Source organism: Larimichthys crocea, chromosome XXIV (assembly GCF_000972845.2).
Source record: "Larimichthys crocea isolate SSNF chromosome XXIV, L_crocea_2.0, whole genome shotgun sequence".
Classification (NCBI taxonomy): Eukaryota; Metazoa; Chordata; class Actinopteri; family Sciaenidae; genus Larimichthys; species Larimichthys crocea.
In genome coordinates, this window is record NC_040034.1 from 11,911,046 (window position 1) to 11,932,835 (window position 21,790).

A 21,790-nucleotide genomic window follows, 5' to 3' on the forward strand; every position below is an offset into this window, starting at 1 on the left:
GTCAGAGGCACTGCCTAAATGGATGGCGAGGGCACAGGGGGAGAGATAGGGAATACGAGTGTGTGTGGAAATCAGCGAGGGAGCAGAAAACAGAAAGAGAGGAACCTTCTCCGTTTCACCATTCAGCGGTGCCTCCTATTCCCGAAGCACTTCGCCAGATCACAACCCACTAACTGATAGAGAAATAAATTAAGGAAAGGCTGCTCAAAAAGATATGATTCTGAGGGAGATTTAAGGAGTGGAACTGATTGTGCATGTCTGATTCCTGCGCTTCAGAGTCCTCACCCGGGGGGCTTGGCTTTCAAAGCTGAGTGACTTGCACGGAGAAACACTCCATTAACAAAGTTCAGCTCTCCTCTGAGCCCCCCCTCTCTTCCCTTTCCCTCCTCTCCCCCCTCTCCCACCACAGAAGACCTCTCTAAGGCAGCACAGATTTTTTTTTCTAATGATGTTTCAGGGCGCTGTGACTTAATATACAGGAAGAATGTACATAAGAGAGCAAACAGTTGACTGAGGGAGCTCCAGGCCTGATTAGAGTCTGAAAGGATTATTCCAGTTTATTACAACTTGGGTCTGATTTTCCTAGTTTTGGCCATTATTTCTATCGGTTATGATAACATTGTACTCATTAAGTTAATTGCTGAGATCTGGGGACATCTCAACATCATCATAAAATGTTGTTGGGCCAAGATGCACTGTCAATAGTTTAGTCAGATTGCCTAAACTAGAGAAACATCGATCTGATATGCTGAAACAATATCTGTGCCGATACTAACTTTATAGAAAGGATCAGACGTTTGTTCATTAATGTCATTATGAAATTCAGTGTTTCCACTATCAGTTACATTAATTTAGTCACAGCGGGCTGCTGACTCAGTTTTCAGAGCCACAGCTATCCCTGGACCTATATTACTGTACATGAAAATGGTTATAATTAGTTGCACACAGTGAGGTAGATAGATTAATTTTAAATTTGGCGGAAAAAGTTTAATTGGATTGGTATCAGCAGTTGTTGTATCAGAATTGGTACTGTGTGAGAGAGAGAGAGTTGGATCATTGGGAAGCATCAAGGCTATGCAGTAGTGCCAAAAACTGCAGTTCCTCAAACGGCCACTTGAGGCTGGCTACAGAACAAGATAATCTCCATAAGCCCCCATGTAAAAATGTCCAATTCCAAAGCAGAAATAAACATGTTTACATTCTGGTACAAAAACGGTTCTGGTCTCTCATGACAACTGTACTGAGGGTGAATTTTTATATACAACTGACCCGTTCAAATTCTATACGGCTTAATTAACTGCTTGATTGAAGGGTCATTCAGCTCACCTTAGGTCCGCCAGTGCTCCTTGTCTTTGCCGATTTTTAGATTAGCTGGGAGACGGAAGAGACAGGACTACCAACATGGCGGTGGCCAATGCCACAGATTTGGAACCTCAAAACGGCTCTTCAGAAACCTACAGGTGACGTCACACATATGCCGTTCATTTCCCTCACATAGGAAAACTGTATAATTCTCCATATATATTTGCTCTTTATTTACCTAAATTTGTCATTCTGTTTCTCTTTATAGTGATTTTACTATTGCTTACACTACAGAACATCCATTGTATGCATGTCCACTCTTGTTTTTGTCTGTTTGTTTTTTCTATATGCTTTATAAACCCCTTTGAGACCATGGCAAGTACAATAGGTCAAAGTGGAACCAGAAAGTCATTTATAAAGAATTGCAATAGATGTGTACAACAGATTTGTGTAATGATTTCAAGGTTTTCCTTGGTTTTCTCTTCTTAATTGAGGTTTCTGTAAAATCATCTGCTTGCTCATGCTCCTGGTCACTTCTTTAATGAGGTAATGTCTGAGTAGCTGCTGCTCTAGGTTCGTATTTAGCATTCATGTATGGTCCAGTGTGTCAAATTTGGGGGCTCTATTTACGGAATAGAGCAGAAATGTAATAAGTAGGGTATAAGTCCACCATGTTGAACTGCCATACTTCTACAATAGCCCAGAACGGACAAACTAAAAACTGGCTCTAGACAGGACCTTTCACCTTTTGGTGTGTTTCAAGGCCATGTTCTTCCTATGTGCTATAATGGAGAGGGTGAGGTGATGGGATTGCAATAAGGAAAAACACTAGAGGCTAGATGCTACTAAATCCTACACATTGAACTTTCGAGTTTCCCAAGAAGTTGAACTTTGTACAATCGCTGAAAAAAACTTAAAGTCCTTTAATTGCTTTTTTACTTAAGTCCTGTCCACTTAAATGGTTCTAAACAATCGTTTTGCATACAGAAATTGTGCTAAAGGGTTAACACTTGCTGAGGCAGTTCAGGGAGAGACAGAGGGGCACTGAGCAGGCAGCATGGAGGAGAGCAGTAGTTTGGGTCTCGAGTCCCGGGATTAGAGTCATGGGACTAGGCAGAGGCAGCACCATTACCTCTGAGTAGAAAGGCTCAAACCCAGTGACTCCTTCTCAGATCAGATGGAGAGAAAAAGTAAGATAAAGAAGAGAGAGAGAGAGAAAAAAAGAAGGAGAGGGGTATGTGTCCAAGAAGTGGATTGCAGAAGTGCAGAGCAATTAGGTGTGGTGGAATGGGGAAGATGTGTTTTTATGATCAGAGGAGAGTCTCGTGATCATTTTTGAAAGAGCGTGGTCATAATCTCTATGGAGGGGTTACTGTAGTGAGAATGATTGTGGTAATGGAGGTCAATTTCTGGCCGAGGCGCCTGGATGGGCCACCGCCATTAAACTTCATTTAACTTAGTCCTTCTGAATCCATCTGATACGAGTCCCCAAAAAACCCCATTCATAAATCCCTGCATAATTCCAGTGGAGCTGTTATCACCTGACTGTGTTGCAACTTTATCGCTCAGCTCATGTCTACGACTGAGCTCTTGACCATTAACCCCTTTAACTAGTCAATACGGCATTGGAAATATTTGATTTTTTCCTTTGCATGGGCGAGAAGAAGAAGAGGAAGAGCTAGGTGAGTGTGGATAATTGAGCAGTCTGCAGGCATGGAGCCCAGAGATAAGTGAAAGAGTCAGAAATTGAGTGTGATGCTGAGGCGAGGGCCGGGCCCTTTATTTGATGGAGAAAAAAGGGAACAGGGAAAAAGGAGAGTAGGATGTCTCTGAGGAGGAGAGATAGACAGCAGCAGAGCGAGGGAGTCAGAGACAGAGAAGGGAAAAAGATATGGATGGCAGGCGGCAATTACTGAGACTGAGGCTCCATGTGAACACAGCCAAGTGTGTGTGTGTGTGTGTGTGTGTGTTCGTGACAGTATGCGAGGAAGAGAGAGGTACAGAGCGAGAGGGAGGGAAGAGGAAGAGGGAGGATTGAGATCTCTGCCTGCCTGGGCCCCTGCTGACTCTCATACAGGCAGATCACAGGCTCATCATGCCAGCTCTGTTTGTGGAAATCCTCCCTCATCAAATGACAAATTTGCTACACGTTTACCTTTATCAGATCTGGGAAGAGAGGCAGAGGCAGAGGAGATGAGCAAGGGAAAAGCAGTGTGAGTGTGTGTGTGTGTGTGTGTGTGTGTGTGTGTAAGTGCCTCTCTGTGTCGCTGATACCGTCGAGGGGCCAATTACTTGCTCCTCCGAGAGCGACTCTGCCATCTCAGGCCTTTCATTCAGCCTCCCGCCCTCCTCCTCCTCGTCCTCGGAAACATCTGTCCCTGAATATGCAATGAGCACGTCAAAGAGAATACACCCACGTCCTGCACAAAGCTAATATTTGCTAACATCAAACCTGTCTGTTCTGCCTCTAGTGCCGTGTACGCCGCTGGAGCAGGATGCCACCAGTGCTGCTGGGAACCTCTCCCCCCCTGCTGTAAGATTACTGGCCTTGTTACTGACACCATGCCTCGCTTCCCTCCTCCTCCTCCTCCTCTTCCTCCTCTTCGACTCCCCTTTGGCTGTCCTCTTCTTATCATTCAGACTGCTCTTCTTCCTTCTCTTCATATTCTATTAAAGTTTAATTAACTGGACTTGGGCCTCATCAGCCTTCTTGAATAAACATCAATATTGACCAAAGTTTTGCATGTCAGCTTAGGCTATCTGGATTTTTATGGCTCATGGATGATGAGTGCATTCAACATGCCTTTACTTGCTTGTACTAAATAGGAAAATATACAGTATTTTGTGGTATCTTATTGGCTTAACTATTTACACTAAGGAAAAGCCTAAGATCAATAGAGAGATGGGAAGATTTGATTATATCTGTAGATTTTTGTACTTGTGAATAATGAAAGCATTTATAGGAGTAAATTGCTGTTGAGTAATACCTAGTAGGAGCTAATTCGTAGTCTGGTTAGGCTTTTGAATTAAAGCTGAAAAAAATCTGTGTATCTATGTAAATGTACGTGATTGTGCACGTAAACAAACATACACAATGATGTACATGTACATGTATGTAAACAAACACTTTGCTCTGTGCCTTCACTCAACCCAACTGCACTCCACTCCACCTTTCCTACCTCACCCAACTGTTCCCATTAAGGGACAGATAAAGAAACAACGCTTAACCAGTAAAGGTCAAATATTTTGCACTTTTTTGGTGTTTTATATTAAGTTTAAGATATCCATAAGAAGATGTATTTGTGGTTTTAGATGGGTCTGGGTGGGCCATGCTGGTGACTGGTTGACTTTGGTGACGTATAATTGTGACATCCTCCCGACCTTATCCCATCAGTCAGTTTTTTAATATGGGGTGTGTGCATTTCTCTGTGGATTGAGTGTTTTTGCTTTTGTGTTCTTCATACAACTTTTTTCACGCAGTAGTACTCCACAAAAACGCAAAATCAATGATTTGATAAAGGGGAATTGATTAGATATCACATGATATGATATTTAATGCTGCAAGTAAAGATCCTGCTGCCTGAAGTGCAACCTCTCAGGACTCTGACACCTTATGGTTAAGCCTATTGATTTCAAGCACAGTTAACCATATACATGCACCTCACCATTGATTAAGTGAGTGTAAGCTTTCCAGCATCTTTAAAACCTTGCCCTTTATTAGGATTGGTCGGTGTCTTGTTTCCCTCTTCATGTCTTTTAATTTGCTTCTTGAGACTTTAGGAACCAACACTTGAGGAGCAGAATGAGATAGGAGAGAACAGCGACAGAGACACTTTCTCTACGCTGTCTATGTCTCTGCTGACTGATGGAGATTAAAGAGACAGAGACACACACACGCAGAGAACGATTATAGGAGAGCAGAGATTGACTGTTAGAGAGAGAGAGAGAGACAGAGAGAGACAGAGAGAAAGGGTGAAAAAAGGAGGGAGGGAGGTAGAGAGAGAGAATGGATGATAGCAGGCTGTGACAGAGAGAGAGAGTGAGGGAGAGCATTTGCATAATGTCCTCCACCACAGTAAGTCCCCGAGGCTAGCCATGCTGGATAACAGAGGACCAATACTCTTAATTCAATCTCTTTATTTTTCTAATACTTCAGAAATTAATAATTCGTCCTCATTCCACCCCCAGCCACCCCCTCTCGTCCGCAAAACCACCGTGAGCGTCGAGCTGAGCTGCCTAAGTTTGTAACTTTAACCCAAGAAATTGATGTGAGCAGGCCTTGAGGCAGACCTGCTAATGAATGGATAGAGAGAGAAAGAAGAAAGTTAAAAGATGGTCTTTTATAAAGTAATTTAAGAAAATCCTGTTAGCTGGATCAAGTACATGAGTATAATTTCTCAAAATGGGAAAAAGAGGAGCTTTCGCGCCTCTCCCGCACACTTAATAACAAAATTAAGGAGGTAAAAAGATAAAGAGAGGGAATCAATTAGGCCGGGCCTGGTAAACAGCGCCTAGAGGGTGGGATGGCCCATGGAGGTGGGATGATGGGTGCGATGCTCAAGCGCTCACACCCTCAGGCGGCCCATTTCCACGGCACCTCCCACACTGACATCCTAAATGAGAACTGGGCTGGGTGAGGCTAGACGGAGAGGACACTCAGGACAGGTAGCTCTGTCCACACACCTGCCCTCATTTGTCCTGTTAGGTTTTGAGAGAAAAGTTTCACATATTTAATTTACTTTTTCATTCCCAAACAAATCTTAGACATTGACTGTTTTCAACATGCAGTATTGTCATGCTCTTTCTAAAACATATACATCATGATGCATTTTTCTCAGCTTGATATGGCGGAGACACGAAGAGACACCCATCAAGTAGACAGCCTGTTAACCAGGCACTAAACACACTGGAGATAAGAGGAGATTATCACACTGTTATTGTTCCAAAGGGGAGTCCTCTGTCACAGAGACCTGGCCAGGCTCAGTCAGTCAGAGAGGAAGGAGGGATGGATGGATGATACAGTATGTGGTGGTAATTACTTAGGGGGAAGAGGATCTCTCACTATCTCTTCCTTCTGGTGTAAGCACAACCTTGGCAGCGTTGCCTCGGGGACTAAAAATCAGATACATTTAGATGAAGGATATTTGACATTTGTTTTAAAAATGCCATCATTGTTATTTGAATATTTTAAGTGTGGATTCATGTGTGTATGTAAATATGTGCAAAACAGGGATGTAGGTTTTATTTAATCTTTTCATTTTAAATCATAAGAAGCTTTAATATAAAGTTTTCTGTTTTTATTTTTCCACACCGTCATATTCATATAAATCATCTGTCAGCTGGTTCCAACTCTTGATTTAGACTATACTGTATATATCTTTTACACATCATATGTCTTAACATTTTATACAAATTCTCCCAAAATTCAGCCTGACATGACACTTTTTGGAGGCCCACTAAAATGTAAAAAGTTTGGTTGCATAGTATGGGATGTGTTTGTAATGTCTGACTTATCTGCTCTTTATATTATATTTATATTCTTGTTTATTTGTAATAGTATTACCTCACATCTCACAATTTTTAATCAAATAATTTGCTCTAAAAATAATCTATTTTGTTTCTTTTTTTAGTACAATAATATGATTTCAATTATAAGTAATATTATAATTCCAAATTCATTTTTCAGTTTTGGATATACTGCAATTAAACTACCAAAAAAAGTAGTCTGATTTTTATTATTTTTTTGTAAATTTGAACTCATTATTTTAAATGACTGTTGAAGCTGCATACATTGTAACCAACATCAATTATTATGACATCTCAAAACGAATATATTTGATTATTTAGTATTAGATTATATCTAAGGATACAATAAATCTATCTTATCGCATACATCTTTAACTTCACCTTACAATGAAATGTGAACCTTTTGACCTTTTATCCACTGTTTCACTTGTGTTCCACTTCCTCAGTAGATAAAAGTGAGGATGAACGGTCTCTGTGGGCATACCAAACACTGAGCATTATTTGATTCAGACTCCCCTGGGTGTTATGACTGGGAAATAATTGTACGTATTTGTATTTGTTTCTTTTTCACTGTGGTGTGCTCTGGGTAATTCTTATACCTTCTAGAGATTATACGGTAACTCCCAAACTCCCATGATTATAATTAAGCCTGACTTGGTTATAAAATGAGCAAATACAATTTAGTTTTGCATCGTGTGAGGGAGCATCTCTGTGTGTTCCTCCACGTTCCTCACTTCTCAGTATATCTTTATAATTGTGATTGTGAGACTTTGAATATGCACATGCATTGTGGATGTGTAAAGGGCTGCAGGGAGAGGCAATAATATATATAGATAGTATATATATATATATATTATATACTATACTATATATATATATGTTTGTATATATATGTTTGCTTAGGCATGGAGACTGCTATCATCTTCCCTCTGGCAAAAAAAGAAGAAGAAAAAACCCCACAAACATTTCCTCATCCATTCTCTTTCTCATCCTTATTCTCTATCTTGCACTCACTCTGTTCAGCTTTCTCCCTCTCTCTTTCTGTATCACTTACAAAGGCAGCCGTTTCCTCCAAAATGAGGCCACGTACGGAAGGTATGCAAATGAAATCATTGCTCGTGGATTAGAATGGGACACCATATACCCTAAATCATGATTGTCAATCATGGCTGGGGATTAAGGGATATGGGCTCACAGACCTAAAAAAGCAACATTTTCCCCCCCTCAGGCAGATCCCCATTGTGAGGAGCTCTGAGGAAGAGAGGGCTCCACAGGGGAGGAGAGCAACACTGGAGCACTAGTGCCCCCTTCTGTCTGATGTTCACCGCACCATTTCATCATCAAACACCAGCCTGAACAGAAATAGAGGCTGGCACACACAAGCCTATTCATTTACATTCAGTGTTGCCGCAGGCAAAAAGCTTGATTAGACAAATGCACATGCTTTGGTGATGCAGTGTTTCATCTTCAGTGGAGGAGAGAGAGACCTCATTTGTTTCTCTGGCATGTGTGCAGGCTTGGTTCAACATCAGTGGGTTAGGAGGGCCATAGGCCTTACAAACGTAACAGATGTTTGTTTGCCCTGTGTGTGAACGTGTTAAGCACTGAAGTCTCTTAACCATCAGAATCAATTTGTTCTTTATACTGTCACTGTGTGATTTTAATATGTTTACTGTATGCATGTGTGATTGTACATTTGCCAATTTAACAGCCAGTGGTGTGTGATTTTAAGGTTACATGCATGTATACTATATTAAAATATCAGCAAAAACATGCAGTTTTGCACTTTTACCTGTACCGTATACTGCCACTAAATCTATTAATAATGATAGTCATACACATTAATAATAAATAATAAAGAATAGTGCACATGAATAATTATAATTACAGCTTTTTTAAATAGGCTTAATATGTGGTAAATCAGGACTACTTCATATTTCGGAAGCAGTGCAGCTCCTCACACAGAGACATGTTTAGTGGATTGTGTGTGCAGACCCTGGAGCCCTCAGCTAGAGTGCCAGTCTGTTCCTGTGGAGCAGTCAACCAGACAAACCCAGCCAAGAGAGAGCAAGGCACAGGCACCGGGCCAGGAAATAGCACTGGAAAACACTCCACTATGGCAGAGAATTAGTAGTGTTCTTATAGGAGAGAAGGCATGGGGGAGGGTGGAGAAAAAAAAAAAAAAAGAACAAGCACACTAGTTTAGCGTCATCAAAATGACAGTTGTGTATGGTTGCAGGAATCAAGTGAGAGTTTCATTAAGCCCCATCAGACTAGACCTGATAATGAGAAAAGTGAGCAAAGGAGGAGAGTTGGCACCGTTCACATCCTGCACAGTGCAGCTCCCGGCTGCCCAAGACTGAAGGTGGCGCGGCACCTGTGCCATTTTGGCCCTGGCATCGTATGGGCAGGAGGTCAAGGCCAGGGCAACATCTGCATCACATCAGAGGGCCTGGCTGTGTGCCCACATCATGAAAGTGTCTCACAGAGAAATCCTAAAGAATAGATTTGAAAAGGAACACAAAGTGCTTTCTATGGACGCAGTTTATCCATAAATCAACTCAGCTGCATAGTATTATTTTTATGATTTATACTATTTCCTGCAGGTGTAATCAAAAAATTTGATCACATCTGTTCCATGATCTAAATGCAGAGCATTTACAGGCAAAGTGTTCTGCATGAAGGCAACACGCTCTGCAGTGTGTTTAGTCACAATTACCTAATTTTAACAGGGGGATCCTTAATACCGTCCCCGTATGTCAACTACAGCCAGACCACCTGAGTCATCTTTCTGATGGCGGGTAAAATAAACCGCAACCGAAAATTGATACGAGCCGCCAGCACACTAAAGAGCAAATCATTATGCATCATTAGGTGAAGATTTAGTTTAAACGTGTTTAGCAGGAATTAAGCAAAGCTGTTGTTGACATGGATTGACTGCTGTAATGCTTTATTGTCAGTGCTCCAGGAGGCAGAGGGAGGGTCGGTCTAGTTGAGGTAGCAGCAATGCGCCGAAAGCAAGGATTTATGGGATGTTGAAGGACTAGCCGGGTGTGCAGAAAGAGTGGGAAAACAGGAGAGTATGGTCGATGATTTGGGAGGGAGATGCATGAAAAGGGGTAAGCAAATGAGGGTCTGTCGTCAGTGAAAAACAGGATTCAGGATGACTGAATCTCCACAAGAAAAGGTCCTATTTGAATCAGATAATCAGATGATTTGCACTCTGTTACAGACAAACTGTATCTTTGAAATTCTTAAATTGGGGTTTTATTGTAGCTTAGAAAATATTAAATATTTGGATTTAAAACTACAATCCTTACTTTAAGAATCTAACTGTTCAAAAACAAATAATCATTCACACTGACATTGCAAGTTTGATCCTTTAGTAGTATTTTCCTGTTTTAGGGCTTAAAAATATAATGCACAGAACAAAGAGCACTACATTGCAGATTGATTCTGTAGTTGTATTGCTAGAAATCATTGTATAGGTACTAATTCAGGGTTGTGATATTTGATATTAGGTTTCCTAGTTTCAGAATGACCGGTTGTTAGCTTTATGGAAGAATGTAAATGAGTAAAAGCAGGAAAAAAAAACACCTGAACAAGAAGTAGATTCAAAGGTGGAACATGAACAACTTGTCCACGGTCATTTTAACCACAGATACGTTTCTCCTCTCCTGTCCTGACACCACTATGTTTGTATGTGTTGCCGTCTTTATGTGTCTGAATGTGTATGGGAGAGCTGCTCAAACCGACGAGTAAGAGAGGACAGTCTTATCCAGCTCTCCAGTGTTGACAGTATTACTAATCCCCTCCACCTGCTCAAACAGCAACCCCAAAAAACACATCCCTCCCCCTCTTCCATGTGCCTGCGCTGGGAGTCCCTGGGGCCAGGCTGCGCCTCTGCCTTCGTCTCCACACCAGTTATCGTCCCTGGCCCGGCTCCGCTCCCCCAACCCCTTCCTGCACTGCGCACATTAATCGCCGCAAAAACAAATAGTTTTCAAATGTTTGGAAAAGACCCACTGTTTGCATCAGGGCCTAACAAAATAATTTTTACAAGCTATCCAGATGTGATTAGGGCTGAGAGAATTGAATTTATGTGGCATTGATAATATTAATATTAGCCTAATTAATTATGTTGTTTGAACTTGCACAGCACTGTGTGTACCTTCTACACAACACTAACCAGCCGGAGCTGGAACCGAGCTCTCAGGCGTCTCTATCTCCCCGGCTCTCCCCCAGTCCATGACTACTGCACACAATTCATCAACTCGTAGATATCTAATCCCCTCTGGCTCTGCTCACTTCCTGAAGTCTAAGAAAGAACTTTACTCTGGTGGCAAGAATTCCCATGAATACTTGATGACTTCTATAGAAAGGGAGACTGTTTCATCTCACTTTGAAAGTGACATTCGCAGCGAGTGCTGGCCAAACTTTCTATTCACACTTCCCCATTTATGAAGGATGTTCAGGAGAGGGACAAAAATAAAATGCAACATCTTTTTAATGAGTCACTAATTAAGGTAAACAGCAGTACAGTGGCAGCAGCTTTGCGTAGGAGACAGTCTCAGGCATTGGGGGACATGAACTGCCTTCTTTTTTTAGTGCAGAAGACAGTGACTGAGAACCTCAAATAAGCCCTGTGTGAAGAAGTCCCCTCCAGTTTGTTTCCTTAATGAGTAGAGGTCAACATTTCAACATCCCCTGACCCAGAAACACTGCAGATCCAGCCAATAATGTCTTTGGACTGTGTGCACCGCTGGATGAGCAAGTGTTGATCTGTGCAATTACAGTGACACATATTCACTGACCCATCACACCAGTCATCTGAGCCTAAGAAGGGACCACCCAAACCTCCAGAGAGGTTCTCAGACCTGTTTATAGCTCAGATCACACTTCTCTGTGATGGCCTCTTGACCTCTACTTTGTGGTCAGAGGTTAAAGGTTAGAGAGGTGGTCATGTGTCTCTCTTAGCCAGACAGAGCTCTACCTCATGCTTGGTGGGGATGTCTATTGTCAGGTCCCCTACAGTTCACTACAAAGGGTAGCTGTTCCCAATACACAGCACTACTGCAGGCCTGACGTCTGACTTTCCCTTTACAGCAGCTTTAGGGTCTATTCCTGTGCACAAGTGCAGCCGCAGAATTTATATATTTGGCACAATCAAAAAAAGTTTCTCTTTTACATAAGAACAGAAATCAATGTTGTCCATTTACTTATATATGTCAGAAATCTTAGCCATGTGGATTGGTGTTAGAGTAGTATTTAAAAACAAATTAAATCATGAGTCAATAGACATTTAAATTTCTTCAGCCTGGAGAAATAAACATTGAAGAAAAAAAAAAAAGGTAAAATGCACATTTCCCACATTCAAGGAGGAGCGGCCATGATGTACAAAGCCATCCCAGTAAAGTCTGTGTGCTGGGGCCAGGCCGATGCATTCTCTGAAGTGGGGATGGGTTATCTCCAAGGTGCATCATCTCATCAAAGCATGGGTTACTGGACGGAGGGCATCGAGGTGTTGAGTCAGTCATTAACTGAAGTGTCGGCCCAGTCTGGCTGAACGGTAGTCCACTCGGAGCTGGACGAAGGCGTGCAGGAGGTTTCGGTCCAGATTGGTGAGCTGCTCACCTGAGCAGACCTGTTTTAGGTTGTCAGGGGCAACAACCAGGAGGTTACAGAGGGCGTGGAGTGTGTCAAAGAGCTGCAGCACCAGAGGGACCTGGAGGACAGACAGGCACACAAACTATTATAAACCAAGTTATTCCCTGCAGACATGCGATACTGTTATGATGAAGGGTATAAATGGAAAAAAAAATGTGATTGTGAAAAATGTATTGTGACTGAAGTAAACTTAAGCTGCAAAACATAAGAAATGCTTGTATCTAACATTGGATATATTGGAAAACACACCTTTTCTATTCCTGCATTAATTTGTATGCAGTCAATCAATAAGTTATCTATCATATAAACATAAAAAAATGTAAAAATGTGAAGGTTCCAAGGTGTCCTACAAACATAGGCAGAGTCTTTGTTGAAAGAGCCATGTTTTGCCCTGTGACCAGTATATCCTGGACCTATGCCCCCTCCGCTCACCCTGAAGTCCTTGGCGCACCGTCGGTATTCAGCCACGTCGCAGATGGCCAGCATGCCTCCCATTGAGCTGTAACTGTACTGCTGTAGGTGCTCGTGGATGAGCCGGTGGAAACGAACGCCCAATTCCGTCAGCACTGTGTCCACATTTTTCCCATCCATGGACTTCCGCACGTGCTCCACCTGCCGACTGACGTATGCACATACCTTGGAGCAAGCCTGCAGGACGGGGAGACACAGGCAAACATGGAAAACGTGCAAAAACACCAAAGGCAATTCAGAAACTTCCCAGGTTTATTCTAAAAGCAACAAGAGAGAGAAAAGTGATTTGCAAGTTGCATTTGCTGATTTGTTTTGTTTTGCATGTGAGCTCAGCGATGGAAGCTGAGGCCTTGCATCTCTTACTGCAGTGTACTGGATCATGACGTTGTTCTCATCCTCAGGCCTGAAGTCAGTCTTCTTCTGCTCTGTTGCCAAGATGTGCTTCATTTGCCCAACCATGCAGTTTATTGTTCTGTGTGTACATTTGAAAATATACATTTGAAAATACTTGAAAGATGGTTAATCTATCCTAAGTTTTTGTTTCCACACATCACATGGAACAGTTTGTGGCAATTATAAACAAGCTGACCTGTCGATTCCCGTGTCCAGCTTCACTTCCATCTGCTCAATCACTTCTTTCTTCTTTTGCAGGCACTCTGCCAACTTTGGGGATGAGCTGGGGAGATTTAAAAAGGTAAAATCAGAGGTGTTTATGAAAGGCAGTAGCACTGTAATAACCGTATACCCTGTAATATGTATAATTCCAACCTTTAATCAAGAACTGACCTTATTAGAGGCATGAGCTGGTCGTTAAATTGCTTGTCAAACAAGTGGAAGATAGAGTTCGCCTGTTGAACGACGTCTAGGAAATACAGGTTAGCATTCTTGGCATCTGGTGAGGGAATCGCTGTATTTCAAAAAGAGAGACAGAATAAGTCCAGATAATAAAACATAAAACAACTGTGATAATATATTATAGAAACATTCACAGCAATGCAAGGAGAAAGTAATCAAACTAGAAGGGACATCAGTGTTGCATGTCTTTAATGAAGAATAGACCTTATGACTTGAGCACTGGGAGATGAATACATCTAGTTCCACTGTAGCTGCCTGAAAACGATAAGTTATCTTGTGTATTCAGCCACATATACAGGAGAAAGTAAAGAAATGCCAGAGGAACAACCTGCTTTGCATCAAGGTAACTTGGATATTTCTATACGTTGCGTTAGCTGCCATGAAATGTTAGTATACTGAATGGTAACTGTAGCAACAAGCAAAATCGTGTTCTTGACAAAGCAAAAGACTATGAACAGCAGTAGGTGCGTGTACAGTGTATTATTTTCTGATGAAATGAATGGACACACCCCAATAAGCAGATTTTAAAGTGTGTTTTCGTTCAGGTGTCAAAGGCAAGACAGCTGTCACGTAATTTCAAACTACACAACACTATGTTCACATTTTAAGACCAATGAGTCACAACAGTCAGTTGTAGTTAAGGATGCATTCTGGTAGTCCTTGTCAACTTGTCAAATTAGGAAATATCATGTCATATTTGCTGGATATTTGCCTTCAGGTTGTCATGAGTCACTGGAAAACAAATGAAATAGCCACCGCAGAACTTACATAATGATCCATTTGTTCCAAACTCTGCTGTGTGTTATTGTTAGAATTCTGGATAAGATAATCACAAGATTTCACAGACAAATACAAGTTGTATATATTTCCAATTGACCCAGCGCATCTGCTCTTCAGTTGCCCATCATTACATTACATTACATTACATTACATTTAGCAGACGCTTTTATCCAAAGCGACTTACAGAGTCGGTGTTTACAGTACATAAAACATGATTAACCTGTGCTGTGCCTAGAATATAACTAAACTTCTGTTGTTCTGCTGTTATCTACCATTTTTTACACAGTCTGATTGAAAATGTTCACAGGGCTGACCAGTGAAGAAGGCGCAGGCTGAGTCTGGCCTTTGGATCCCATGAAGGACAAAGAATCAAGTCTATGATTTGGAACACCAGTTTTAACTCATCTGATTGAGTGTGGATTTATCTCATTAATAGTAAGTCACATCAACACACAACAGGTATAAATTATGGTTACAGTGAGCTGAACTGGTTGTACCTGAGAGGCCGATTTCTAGGGCGTAGTCGATGTGTTCCACACAGAGGTGGTCAACCAGCAGCAGGAAGATTGAGAAGGCGTTCTTGGGCAGGTCTGAAGGATCTGAAAGCTGTGTCACATCAAACAGAAAGAAAAGAAAACAAATTAAACCCTTTCAGCCCAGCAGGATTTTCCCTCTAAAACTGCTTTTGTCCAAACTTCTTTTTAGAATCCTCACCCTGTGGCATCTCTCAAAGGCATGACGTGTCTCCTGCAGCAGGTTGACAACTAGCTCTGGGGATAGAAAGGTCTCCCCATGCGTGTCAATGATAGGGCCAAGGGGGAGGTTGGTGCGCTGTCTGATCCGCTCCTTCAGTTCTTGGATACTGCAGAAAGACACAGATGTTGGTTATTTTGTCACACCACTACAGCTTATCCTTGTGTGAACCATTCATACAATCAATCCTAACTGTCCTGTTGTGGAAAAGAAAGTGAGAAAATGCTAAATCTTACCTGCCAGTGCCAATTAGGCGTTTCTGGTGATTCTTGGAGTCATAGTAGCGCTGCAGAATCATGGCACCACGAGTACGAAGGTATTCTCTCTCCATGTCTATGTAACTTTCCAGGTATGAGGAGAAGATGCTCTTTATCAGCTTGGACAGGAAAGTGTGCTTGTCTGAGCCCAGGTTGAACTCTGTCAGCTTGGTGGCCAATGCTGTGGTCCTGTGAAAAAACATGTGGAATAAATGATTAAATAAGATGAAGAGAACTGTGGTAGACATGTGAAATAAACAATATGTGAGTGAGTTAAATACCTGGTGTAAAGGTCATAGAGGTTCTTGAGGTACTGTTCAACATCAGAGTGTCGAGTCTCGTCCAGTTTTTCTCGAACATGCGCCTGCAGACGCAAAGGTGTCAAATATTACATGAACAATAAGGTGTGTCTAAATAAAAATGAAGCAAAAGAGAAGTAACATGAATACCTGTAATTTATTTTCAAAGATGTTCTGGATGAGTTTGGCCATAACCGTCTCTGGGCTGCTGAAGACCTCGCCCACCTGCTTGTTGACCCTCTGGCAGAGGACCGCAGTATCCTCAAACACATCATTCCTAATGTAGGCCCCCTAGGGAGATAAACAAACAGTTAACCAGGAGTCTGTGGATATTAATGCTCAACAAAAAAAGTAGCATATTATGTAAAGAGGAACTTTTTACACTTACTTCCTGACATTGCTTGATGTAGACATCCACACAGTGTGCATAGCCCTTGTAGAAAAAGACCCAGGAGTTACTTTACTGCAAAATTACATCACTGATAATGAATTTGCTGTTAGAACAGTGAAGACAAGTGGTTATATTACATGTGTACTACAAATCAAATGTAGACATCAAATATGATTCTTCCAGGTCACCTTGAAATGTAATAGAACTGCTGCCACCTCCCGCATACGTCCAATCTCTCCCCTGCGCTGGGCAACAGTAAACTCCTGGATTAACTGCCGCTCCAGGTCGTGGTACTTACCTATGCAGAAACACAAATAAAGACACAAAATAATATTATCATTTGTAGCGATCCTCTAATGTATTTGTAATGGGGAACACTGTAGACGATGAGATTTTTTACAAACTTACTTGCAATTTTCGCCTTGACATCTGCAAATCTGTCAGAAGAAAAAAAGAATTAATCTTCACGGAGACATTTACAAATTATATCCAGCTATTCATTTCAAAAAGTAAATGTGTGTTTAATGACTAGAAACATATGACACTGAATTAAAATGCTTTAAGGAAAAGTCTGAGGAAAAGTCTACATCACTAATGCGCCACCTTTCCCTTGTTTGACAGTGCTCTTTTCTAAAGCTGCCCCCCAGGATGCCTGACTCACCTGTCGAATGGCAGCTCCTGGGCAATGAGATGCAGCTTCTGAATGATATCAGCAGCCTCCTTAATCTGAGGGTGAGAGAGAGAGAAAGAGTCAGTGTGTGTGAGAGAGAGAGTCAGGTGGGGCATTAAGTAGAGAAAGAGCACGACAGGATCATGAGAGGTGGACATCCAGACAGAAAGCTGGCAGGCCGCCGGCGGTGTCTCCACTTGGGGGATCATCATTTTAGAGTAGCCCTCCTCCACCTTCCCATGTTGAACAGGGAGCTGATAACAGACAGGCTGCGCTCACCTGGGCATCGGCAGCATCAACAGCAGCAGTCCTGACTTAGCAGCACATCCAACTCTTTATTGGCATGCCTTTTCTGAATGGGCTGTAATCCCACAGGAGTCTAAATCGCCTTCAATAATCTGTCCGGCCAGGGATATCTGTCTAAAAAAGGAGGCCCTGTCGAGAACCCCCCTCCCCCAGCCCCTCCTGACATACACACTGGCTGAAAAAGCCCCAGACCTACGAAAGGCCCGCCGTCCGCAACTCCTCTGTTCCCGCAGATGCCTGCCTCAGCTAACATCATTACTCTGCTCCCGTGAGGAGGATCCAGCCTTTCTGCTCTGCGAAGGTTTTCTAAGTATCTGTCCCCCAGCTAAGATTAGCTAAATCCCATGTAAGTAATGTAGCCGTCTCCCTGCAGTCAGGGTTTAGCAGCACTTGTCTCCACGCTGGCGGCCCAGCCCTCCCTTTCAGAAGGATTAGCAAAGCCATCCCCCTTCAGCTATTCACTTGCAGCTTTCCTCTTTCCCCTTCGTCTGGAGGTATGCTCAGGAAAAGGAATCTGGCCAGATATTTCTGAATGCCTCTCCGGAAAACTAGCTCCATCTCCAGCTCTCGTCTCTGGGATTGACCCCCAGAATCGCTGCTCTGCCTCCACTAATGATGTTGCTACTAACAGGAATTAATCTAAAGTATCCCAATCTCTCTACTGTCGCTTACGAAACTGCAAGATCAAACTTTAAGGGGTCACTCGTCTAACATAAACATGGCGTCTGTGTAGGCAGGAACTAAGTGCATCTCGTCTTCCAGCATGTGTGTTATTGCCGCCCTAACGCATACCATAATGCCACAAGCTCTTTGCTGCTGTAATGCGACACAAAGCTGAGGACCAACCAAATTCTTGCTCCCAGACAACCTCCTGTAAATGCAATTAGGGTTGACATGAGCATGTTGACATCCATGCTAGTCAATCAGCCAGCTATTGTCAGACAGCAAATGACAGTTTATTAATCCAAATTAGCCAAGGGATCCAACTAACGGGATAAACTTGACAAATTAATATGGATGGTTTACCTCATAATCCTGTTCATTCTCACCTCCAGCAGTATCACGACGGGGGTCCTTGTTAATGGTCACACACAAACACACACACAGACACACACACACACCTTCACGAAAGTGAATAGAAGGAACATATGCAGTATACTCACTTTGTCTGGGTTGTTGAAAACGTCACTGCGCAGGTCTCCATCCAGAAACTCGTTGAAGTAGGTCATCAGGCGCTGAGCTTCCACGGCCCTCTGCCGAGGCGTGTTCACCCCCTCAAGCTGGTCACCAAGATGACAAACCTTGGTTGCCACATAGCTGATATGCTCATCGAGCTCCTGGAAATGCTGAAAGGCCACCTGAATTGACAAAGAATGGGGGAATGTAAAGAAAAGTCTAAACTGCCTTAAAAAAAAAAGATGGATGTCATTGGCAACTCGACAACACAACACACCTGATTGCTTCGCTGCAAGTCTTGCACTTTGTGAGCAAATTCCTTGGCCTCACGATGACACTGATGTTCGAGCTTCTCCACCCGCCGCTGAATCTTCTCATCCAGTTGCTTCAGCTCTTCTATGTGATTCTCAAATTCTTCCAACAGCCTGTCACAGAAGAAAGAAATAATGTATATGAGCATACAGTAGATCCTCAACTAACATCAGGTTACACACACAAAAAGTAATTGGCTACCAGAAGGTTAAATCTATCCCACTGACCTCATAGTTATCTGTATAGTTAGTTACAGAATATAACTAACCGGATGTTTAATTCCTGGGTGCCCAGACTTAAGAAGCTCTGAAAACTAGCAACTTCGTCAGCTGCATTTTAAGTGCCATCAGGACTGCAGAGCAAATGTTCTAAGTCAGCACCACATTTCACAGAGTAGGAAACATCCAAAAATGATGAGTGTATAATCTCTTGACTAATTCCCTCAGCAATGGCTACAGCTTAAGGACATCTCCCATCCCTTCCCAATAGACACTCATTCCCTAGCTGGTGACTCGCAGTATGGTGGCCTCCACAGATATGTTGTCTCTGACTCCTCGCTAAGAGCTTCCAAGGAAGTGGTGGTAACAGTTTTGTGGAGGAAGTAGATAAGGCAGGATGGATCCACAGTATAGTTAAACTGTTATGGCATTTTTGCTTACGAGAAAGAACTTGGTCTCAGAGTGTAAACATAACAACAAGCAGTGAAAATACCATGAAAATAAAATCTTAAGCATAGATATTTCCTGTTTTTCCTCCAACCCAACCATCAAACACACACAATTAGCATAAAGAGACCAAGATGGGCTTTTAGTGAGAGCAAGAGGACTAACTCAGTTTCACTCTGAGTATTTAGCAAGCTGATACTGACAGATGTAAATAAATACTTTAATTCATGCTGAAAACGCATCTTATTTTTGAATAATTTGAAGCATTATGTTTGAAACGCTTTGCTCTTATTTCGTCTAAAGGTTGCCAGGAAATACAGAAAACAGCTCTGGGAAGAGAAAAGGAAATTATTTTGGGAAGGAGTGTGAAATGGCATAGAACGCTGCTGGATATTATATATTCTGGTTTATTAGCATGAGCTGACCCGATGGAGGAATGATATCAATATCACAAGGTCAACATCGGATCACGTTCAGTGACAATATGAAAGGCTGAGGCGTGAATTACACTGTGAAATAGGCCAGGAAGACTAAAGAATAAAGTCATACCAAGAGAGTGCATTATTGATCGAGGTGATGCACTGTGTCGACAGGTAATTCAATGAACGCGAGGGCATTTTAACACAATATCTGGGAAAATACTCTTATCAGAGCAACGCTGGTGCATGCAGGAAGCAGGTGACACATTTCCAACAATATTGTCAACAAAGTCAAGGTTAAAACGTGGAGTTAAGCCCGCTCAGATACTGACTCGTGCTCAAGGGAAGGAAGATTGTTATAAAAATTAGGATTATACTGGGGTGCAGATGTTTTAACTAATATAGAAAGTGTGTGTGTCCTGTCTTCCCTGAGTTGGCCTCTGATTTACTGAGACTGGCAGGGAGAGACAATTATAAATTAGTAGTACAAGGACAGGAGAGACAGGCTAGGGGAGTATAGTGTGGATCTAAAACATAGTGCTCATTATTGAGCAGAAAACCAACTAAAGGGATGTTATGACATTATCTGTGTCAGTGGGGAGGTGTCTGAGACAGCCCATTTTTGAACAATGTATAGGAACTTATTGATAGAGCTCCTCGAGGAGCCTTTTCTCTGTAGCCCTCTTCTGTGTGTTGCACTGTTAAACGCTCCTTCTTGTACAAGAATAATAAAATCAACTTAAACTTTGATACTTTGAATCGAGTCCTCCTTATTCTCGTAACAAAGATGTGTGCAGTAAACAGGGTTCCCACACCTTTTTCATGAACAAATTCAAGCACTTTTCAAGCACCTTCAAGCACCAGTTTTTCCATTTTTCCAGCACCTTTAAATAGGTAGCCTACTAGTTGTGTTTGCCATGATGGTCATGGGAAGCGCAGCGGTGCCACTGTATGGCATAATAATATGGGTCTAATTAGCATTATTTCATATGGTGGTAGATTGACTGTTTTGATTTTTAACTAATTGTGAAGTGGCTTGTATTCTCAGCTTGTGAGCGGTGTATTGTGTAACTACCATAGCGCAATAACAGTGACAAATAGACATCACACAAATTTCAAGCATTTTCAAGCACTTCACAAAAAATTCAAGCATTTTCACAACCTTGTAAACACTGAATTTAAATTCAAGCATTTTCAAGGAATTCAAGCACCCATGGGAACCCTGAGTAAATGTAAATGTGAAGCGCCCAGGGTACCTTTTGGGGTCAAATGCCTCAGCTCCTCCTTTGGAGCCTCCTCCAGGAGTCCTCCACGCCAACCTTTCAATGTATTCATCTGCATCAAAGGGCTCCTGAGAGAGAGAGAGAGAGAGAGAGAGAGAGGGAGAGAGAGAGAGGAGGAAGTCACATAAATAAAAACATCAGCCAAACACAAGCTATACTTACTACACGAATGAAGGTTACAACCTGCTGTGACGTCTCCTCGATTAAACTCACTCAAACTACATTTGTCCCGTATTCTTTCTAGCCCACGGCTAAAAACAAACACCTGCCCAGCTGTGTGAGCCGTTACTCATCCTCCCGTTACACACTGTTGCAGACAGGAGCCGTTAAACTGCCGTTAATTAGCAACCTTAGCTCGCCCTGACAGCTAACACAGCCCTCCGGTCTTTTTTATTTATTTTTTTATTTGTTACCTCGAACAGCTGAGCGGTCGTCGCCATGCTTTAAAGCTCAGCCAGGCGGCGTCGTGAAATGTAGTTTAGAGGAAGGAGCTGCTACACCGCCGACCTCCACATCGATTCGCTGGTTTTGTGCAGTTTTTTGCCCTTTGTTGACAGCTAGCTGGTTAGCAGCTTCCTGTATGGGTGGAGAAGGGTGGGGATAGCTGGGGTTGCAAGTGCGCATGCGCGAATGTCAGCTGATTATTTTTTAGGTGGTT

At 42.3% G+C, this 21,790-nt stretch overlaps 1 protein-coding gene across 1 annotated transcript; it reads right to left on the reverse strand.

Moving 5' to 3' along the window:
- Positions 1 to 11,316: 11,316 nt before the first annotated feature.
- exoc5 (exocyst complex component 5) lies at positions 11,317 to 21,715 on the reverse strand. The gene is made up of 18 exons (XM_027274778.1): positions 21,546 to 21,715; positions 21,106 to 21,200; positions 18,731 to 18,878; positions 18,441 to 18,635; positions 16,963 to 17,027; positions 16,710 to 16,738; positions 16,490 to 16,599; positions 16,299 to 16,343; positions 16,061 to 16,201; positions 15,893 to 15,975; positions 15,591 to 15,800; positions 15,316 to 15,463; positions 15,099 to 15,207; positions 13,753 to 13,873; positions 13,556 to 13,642; positions 13,330 to 13,438; positions 12,928 to 13,143; positions 11,317 to 12,553 (listed from the first exon to the last, which is right to left on the reverse strand). Exons 1-18 carry the CDS (start codon positions 21,570 to 21,572, stop codon positions 12,365 to 12,367), a joined length of 2,127 nt encoding a protein of 708 aa, XP_027130579.1. The 5' UTR covers positions 21,573 to 21,715; the 3' UTR covers positions 11,317 to 12,364.
- Between the last annotated feature and the right edge of the window lie 75 nt (positions 21,716 to 21,790).